The 7,707-nt window shown below is 49.3% G+C and overlaps 1 protein-coding gene across 2 annotated transcripts in view; it reads right to left on the reverse strand.

The window, feature by feature from the left end:
• Positions 1-7,707, reverse strand: part of SPTB (spectrin beta, erythrocytic) — an 85,058-nt gene that overhangs the window by 50,679 nt on the left and 26,672 nt on the right. Inside the window, exons 1-3 of one of the 2 annotated variants that reach the window (XM_027768249.1) lie at positions 3,642-3,790; positions 2,261-2,434; positions 382-473 (exon numbers count right to left, since the gene is read on the reverse strand). In XM_027768249.1, the coding sequence (XP_027624050.1) occupies positions 382-473; positions 2,261-2,434; positions 3,642-3,683 (308 nt within the window). In that variant the 5' untranslated portion in view covers positions 3,684-3,790. Of the gene's footprint in view, positions 1-381; positions 474-2,260; positions 2,435-3,641; positions 3,791-7,707 lie in introns of those variants that run through there. The other variant, XM_006142406.3, reaches the window with a different exon arrangement.

Here is a 7,707-nt window from a genome sequence, read left to right on the forward strand (position 1 = left end):
TTATGGAAGAAACAAGCAACAACCCCAAGGAACAGAATTTTTTGCAGTCCCAAACAAGTGCATGAACTGAGGGCCACTATAGCAGGACAAGAATGGACCTGTCCCTTCCTGAGCTACTTCAATACAAGATGTCAGGAGGAAAGTCACAAAAGGAGGCTCCCCCAAAAGATGTGAATTTGTATACCAAACAGACCCACAGACTGACTGCAGACAACTCTGGAAAAGAACTCCATGTTCCAGGTCTCCAAGAATCAGGTCAGGACAGACACCATATCAATTACACCGAAGCAGCTCTAGTTCTGGGTGATGTATAGTGTCCCTTGGGAATGGCAGCACTTTGGGGAGTGAAGGGTATGGTCATGGCTGGCTCCCAGGGCATACCCTGCTGTCTTCATCTGACACCACAGTAGCAATGCATCCTTGGCTGAGCGCGTCTCCCGGCCTTCCTGAGTTTGGACAACGATGTCCTGAATCTAGAAGAGGTAGAGCAAGAGGGAGATAAAGTAGATCTGCTCCTGGATCTGCGTCTTCCTGCCTTCCCTGGGATGCTCCACCCCTCTTCCCTTCTCTGTAGCCCTCCGTCTGCAGCTCCAGAGACACTGGTTCTCAGGGCCCTGCTTCCCTGTCTTGGTCAGCCAGAAAGGCACAGGGGCTGCTTCCACATGTCAAATGAGACAACTCTATTTGCATAACTCGACTAGGACTCTGAGAATCAACATGACATCCTGACTCCTCCTCTGGAGGTAAAATGCCCTGTGAAGCTGGAGAACAACATGAATTTGGGTGGTGGTGTAATTTCATTAGCACATCCATGTTTATTTCAGCCTTATTCACAATTGCTAAGACATGGAATCAATACAAACATTCAAGAACAGCTAAATGGATTGAAAAAGTATGGCACATAAACACTATGGAATACTACACAGCCACAAAAAGAACAATGAGACTCTGACATTTTATAGAAAGTAGATGAATATGGAAGATTTACTGCTAAATGAAGCAAGCCAGACTATGAAAGAGAGTCATCGTATGTCCCCACGTGATACATACCGAATGTCTGTACTCTATGACAGAAATGGAAAGATTGAAAGGTATAAAAGCATGGGAAGCAACTGTGGGTACCAGAGACAGTGTGAGAGGAGGGTGGGTAATGTGGAGGGAAACAAGGGAAAAAGCACAAAGCAAAACATTTAATGGACACAAAAATAAAGCGTTTTCTGTTGATGATGACGTGTATGACAATATCTTTGACTGGACTAATATGCAGTGTATTCATGCTGGGAAAACTCATTTTCTATGTTGTAAAGCTATAGAGTGAGACCAGTTAGCATAATGGCTATGTCGCTGGACTCCCATGTAGTTGACCACGGTTTGAGTCCCGGACCTGGTGGCTTAAACTCACGCCGGGCACGTGTGTGTGCATGCCCAAGATCCCGAGAGGAGAATGGAGGAGAAAGGACTGCGGTGTGGCCATCTTCCGGGGCAGTGATTTCTTACTTTCTATCTCTCTGTCTCTCTCTGTCTGTCTGGTGAGCGCACACGCTCTATAGCAAAAAACAAACAAACAAACAAAACCCCCCCCCCCCAAAAGATATAGAATGATTGAATGTAAAAAAAAAAAAAAAAAAAGGAGACTTAAAAAAAATTCCTCTGCACTTTCTTTCTTCTCAAGCCTGTCTTATTACTGTTCGGTCACACACATTCATGGAGAGTGGGACAGGACCTCCAGGAGCACTTGGGTGAGGTCCCTAATCTGTGAGTCGTGTGCTGTCTTCTTCCTTCCTGCTCATACCTCTTCTCTGTTCTCCAAACTAGCAGGTGGGGGGACATTTCCTCCCCTCACCCTTTGGAAATATCCTTCTGAATAATCTGGACCTTGAATTTCAGGGTAAGAGAAATGTTTCTTATTTAAAGATATAAAAGCAGATCCTTTGTATTATTTTTGCAATTTTTAGATCCAATTATTCAAGAAGTTACATCCATGGGGGAAAGGGGATAAAAAGCAGATCTTCTAGCCCAGCAAATCACGTTTCCACCTTCCCCCACTAGAGACTACACCACTGACTGAGCAGCTGGCCCTGAGCTTCAGCGATTTGTGGTGACACAGAGGACAGTTTCTCCTTCCTGCCAGCACTGTCCCCCAGGATAGGTTTCTAGCCTCCCAGTTTGTGTACAAATACTCTCTGTGCAATCTTTTATAAAATTCTCAAGATGTCAGACTCTGAGAGGCCCCCTTGATTTCCTGTCTCCAGAACCACACCTGGAAGCGGAGGATGATGGTCCAGATGAGGCCCAGGACCAGGCGGTGGTTGCCATCCACGATGTCATGGGATCCCATGTTCTCCAGGTGCACGCGCTGCTCCTTCAGGAACTGCAGGGCCTTGTCCACATTCTCCAGGCAGTGGATGCGCATCTTCCCCTTCGTGGGCTTTGGCTGGAGGAGGGCATGGAGGGGCCTCACAGTTACCCAGATGTGGTGAGAGCCTGACCAGCTCCTGTCATCAGCTCTTGACCCCTATCCTCCACCTGCCTGGCCAAACTCCAAGTTTTATGGCCACTCCTTAACATTTCTCAACTCCTTTCTTTCACCAAAGTTCAGAGGTTCCCTCCCTTTTGCATCCAGAGCTCTGCAGCCAAGTTGCATTAGTCCCCTTCTGGGTCTGAACAGAGACTTCTGAGTGGGTGACAAATAGCCTTCAAATGCAGGAACACGATAGGCAGTTAACTGAGCACGTATGATGTGCCAGGCACAGTTCTAAGAGCTATTTGCTGCTGGTGATAAAAGTGGTTTTTAGCTTGGTGGCAGATAACAAATCCATCCCTGCCAACCCACCTCCTCCCTCCCCTGGAAGTCCCCAGCTAAAACTCAAGGGGACCGTTATTGGCAAGAAACTGCCTCATTGGAAGAGTTCCCAGTGGTAATTCTCTCTAGTGGACTTCCAGTTCAGGGCCAGAGGCAGAATTTCAGCCTGGAGTCAAAATGGCAACCAAAGAACATGGTCCCACTGTACGGAAACCCCGAAGACCTCAGAGTACTTCCTCTGGTACAGGTATCATTTTAGACATGGGGAAAAGGGACGTAAACAGGACCCTGTTTGATAGGCCCTAGGTCACAAAGGATGTAACTGAGCAAAAAAGGAACCTTCAGCTACTTCTCTTTTTGGGTGACAGTGCTGTGGGTGACTTATAACTAGAGGGCTGCTATTCTACTTCCACCAACAAGAGTGGTAAAACACACACAGAAAATATCTTCCATGGTTCCAAGAGGGATGCAAGTTTCTCCAGCAGCCCACACATCTTGGCCCACGTGAGGAGGCTGAGGGTTGGGCCACTGCAGGACTTCTTTAGGTGCCCCCACCCCACTGAGAAGTCCGAGGCCTGCATAACTTCAGGGGAAGCATGGGGGTGGAGTGGGAGAGGTTAGAGGGAGATAGGAAGTTGTGGCAAGAGGTCAGAGGACCCAGTCAGCCACATGGACACCTCACACTGTAAACACAGGAACCTCCTAAGGGAAGAGGGAGACACCTTAGAAAACCACAAGAACTTGAGCTATCGCCAAACCATGTGTTTTTTGAGGAGGGGCTTATGGTACCAGCCATAGGGCCCAGGGAAGGGGGTCACAGCATGGAAAGAGACCTCACCAGCATCTCTCCAGAGAGCACCTCCAGCAGCTTGATGAGCATCCGCCCATCCCGCAGGTCCTTGTAGAGATCGGTGATGCGGCAGGAGACGCGGGCCAGATGCGAGTTCACCCATTTTGTGAAAGTCTTCTTTTGAACAACTTCACGCTCATCTGGTGGGGAGAAGAGTTGTGGGTGAGGTGCCTGAGGTTGGCAGAGTCACCGTGATGTGGGGCTCCAGAGCTGCCCCCGTGCCTGGCAGAGGAGGTCAATGTGTTCATTTCATCCCCTTCCTGGGAGCATTTGCCATCAAAGCACAGCCCTTCAGCAACATGAGTCCACATGCCATGGGAATGAAGTAAAGAAATGGCTCCACCGCCACCACACTCTGCACACAGTACCAAGATGCCCCTAACTCAGCCTCCTGTTTCTCTGTACCAGTGAGAATGCTCCATGCTCTGCTGTGCCTTCAAGCTCAGATTTTAATGCCACATTTGCCCATCTGTCCATCCATCTGTCCATCCATCCGTCCGTCCATCCATCCATTCATCCACCCATCCATTCATCCATCCAACAGTCATTCCCTCTGCCTGGAATGCTCACTGTTGGCCCCTCCACTCCATCCTGTCCCCTTAACTTAAGTCTTATTCATCCTTTAAGAATTGTGTAAACCACACTTTTCAGGAGAGCATTTCCTGATCCCAAACACCTGCATGGGTCTCCCCTTATACCCTGTCACCTGCATTTGCTTTTCTAAGCATTACTTGAAGGCATGTGTCTCTTGGAAGACTTTGACTCCTTGAGATCAGAGAAGTCTGTCTTGCTCACCTCTCCATTCCTAGGACCTAGGGCTGACTGTACAGACATTTATCTGATTCCTATTAGCAGGCCAATGCTAAGCTGGATGACACATAAAGGCAGAACACAGGGCCTGCCCTGCAGGAGTTCCTGGTAGGTAGAGGAGACCCATGAGCCAGGGATCAGTGGGCTGGGACTCCCCATTGCATTACGCTACCTTCTACCTCCAGAATGCAGGTGGGAGTCCTCGATTTCCAGCCACAAGAGGTTGACATGACACCCCCACCCCAAAGCAGCATCAGCTCAAACCAAGCTCTGGGCCCACAGTGTACTATGTCAGGAGGGGTACTTCTTAGCACCTCTGTGCACACAAAGGTTCTTGATTCCTCCAGATTAGGGCTGCGGAGGCTTGCATAAGATGCTAGAGAGAGGGCAGGAGCAGGGCTAGCACAGAGAAAGGGGAATTAACAGGAGAAGGGAGAAAGAAAGAAGAGAAGAGTGGCAGGAAATTAGAAACAGAAACATGATGGAAACAGAGGGAAAGGAGGAGGAACAAACCCTCCACCTGTCTGGTTCTGCGAACGTTTCAGCAATCTGCTCCTGGACTCCAAAGGTTCGGGGGAGGAGCTGACATGGCAGTGTGCTGGGCCTGGGGCTGCGGGCGGTCCCTGGGGAGGCTGTGCAGGGGCAGGTCGCAGCCGGGGCAGACTTGGGGTGGCCCAGCCAGAGGGAATGTCAACCCTGTGGGGACAAATGCGTGCTCAACTGAGCCCAAACTGTGGAAGGGCTGGCTTTTTAAATTATTAAATATCCGACTTAACAACACAAAGAGGACCTCAGCCAGGACAGCCTCAAGGGTATAATCCTGGCAGTTCCTGAGGCTTGGAGCAAATTCCTGCCTACTTCATGGCTATTTTAGTATTAGGAGTTCAGATCCTTTATTCATCTGTTCATTCATTCAGCAAATGTTTACTGTACAACCATCAGATGCCAGGCCCTGGGTGGAGGCAGGGAATTCAAGGACAAGGCAGACAGTCCCTATCCTTAAGGGACTGCTTCTTAGACAGACTCTACTCTATGATGAATGTTTGAGTCATACGTGAGAAATTCTGTGGCAGTCATCTAAATGAGACTTCCGAGGGCCCACGGCAGTAACGTGTGCTGAGTGATGCTGTTACAGGCTCAGGCCACCCGAGAGGCCCCAGGTCCATTCTCGGTCCATCCCAAAGCTGGGCCGTGGTGCACAACTGTGATCCCAGCAGCTTGGGAAGCTGAGGTAAAGGACTCCAATGGTCTATCTGAAATTTAAAAAGTGACTTCCCAGAAGAAGAAAAGTACCATTACTAACTATACGAATCTGAAATAAATGTAAAATTAAAATGGCATTTGTTCATTCTGGGAGTCTGGGCAAAGTTTCAGGGGCCACCACCTGTACCCTTTTTCTTTTTCTTTTTCTTTTCTTTTATTTTCTTTTTTTTTTTAAGTAAAGGTTTTGCAATAGGGCACATGCTCTTGCCAGAGAAAGACAGAAAGTGAGAAATTCCCCCCCTGGGGGGGTGGATGGCCACATCACAATCCCTTCTCCATTCTCCTCTTGGGATGTTGGGCATGCATGTATATGTATCCAGCATGATTTTCAAGTCACCAGATCTGGGACTGGAACCATGGTGAGCAATGGGGGAGTCTAGTACCTTAACCACCACACCACCTGCTGCCCTCCTTCCCCCTTCCCCTTTTGTCAGCAACTGCATGGGAAGCAACTGCATTTACTGTGGGGCATGTTCAGATTCAGCAGAGCTGGCCATGATCCCACGGTGCTTCCTAGACACTGGTCGGCTCTTTAGGTGGTAATTCTTCTAATCAGATGTGGACCCTTTGATTAAAGGGCTGACATTTTTAGCTTCTGTCCCCAAAAACCTAAAGTCCTTTTTCCTTCTTCTTTTTTCTGTGCTTAAGAGTCCAAACAGGGTCGGGACAGAGGCACAGTGGATAGTGGCATGCTCCCATGTGGGAAGGCTCTGAGTTTGTGACCGGGGACCTCCCTGGTTACGCCATATGCTCACGATCTGGGCTCGCTAAAACTGGGAGTGTATCACAGTGTCAGAGCCTTGGTGGGAGTGCTTTTCTCTCTTTCATGTATGGAAAAAAAATGAATTAATTAAAAAAATAGGAATCTAAACATTTCATTAGTGGATGCTGAGGCCTGATTATTACAGTCTGGCAATGGTAAGGAGGTGCTTCTAGCTGGAGATGTGGAATTTCATTCTAGTCCTCTGGGCTGGCACATATATTGGTATGGAAGCCCATGAGGCACCCTCAGGACTCCTCTGTTTTCAACATGTAGATGGTGTCTCCTCCTAGACCCCCAAATACTAGGCCACAGGTTTAGAACACGAGGTGGCCCACAGGCTGCCTTTTACATGAACGCTGGGGTGCAACTGCACAGAACTCCACCCCTGTCTACTTTGCAGAGTGTTGAAACATGAGAAAGATTCTGAGCAGCTAATGATGACCAGAGGAGAGAGCAGGCCCAGGGATTGGCCTCCATTAGGCCTCTTGCCCTGGCTGCTGCCCTTCAGCACGCTCAGCACCTTCATCCCCGCATGGCCCAGATGCTCATCTGGAGTCTTTCCAGTATGGGAGGGGGTGGCACGGAGTCAGCAGGGGTGGGACCCTGGTAGCATGGATGGAGGTGGCGGCTGTGCACTTGTCCTGCTGCCCTCAGGAGGCTCGGGCCATCCTGCAGGGACCCAATGTGGGAAGGACACCTCAGCTAAGGCCCTGCCAGGAGCCAGGCCTTGTTTCCAGTGCCCAAGCCCTGCCAGGCAGGAAAGGGAGTGAATCCACCCGCATGGGCTGGCTCAAGGCCTCTGTTGCCATCAAATCCAGGGCCTCTCCATCCCTCTCCGTTCTGCTTCTTCTCCTTTGCTTCCCAGGTGGTGGCCATCCTCATTCCCCTGTGTATCAGGGCTTCCTCTAGAAAACTCATCTTCTTCCCTGATCAGCCTTGACCCAGAATCATTGTCTGAGTATGTGTCGGGGTGACCTTTCCTTACTGTCCCCTTCCCTGGAGGTTTAGTCTGAGTTCAAATACATCTAGAACACCCAAACACTCAACTATTTCTCCACGAACCTGTCAGTTCACATGCAGAAAGTGCTGGCCCTCAGAAAGTCTGCTGTAATGTAAGCTGTCTTTGTTTCTGTCACTTTTATCACCACATGTGAAACCCTGGCCTAGATGCTATAGGAGAATAAGCAGGCTCAGGCCTCATGGTCTAGTTGAAAAAAA

The sequence above is a fragment of the Tupaia chinensis genome, unplaced genomic scaffold (genome assembly GCF_000334495.1).
Source record: "Tupaia chinensis unplaced genomic scaffold, TupChi_1.0 Scaffold000075_1, whole genome shotgun sequence".
In the NCBI taxonomy this organism is placed as follows: Eukaryota; Metazoa; Chordata; class Mammalia; order Scandentia; family Tupaiidae; genus Tupaia; species Tupaia belangeri.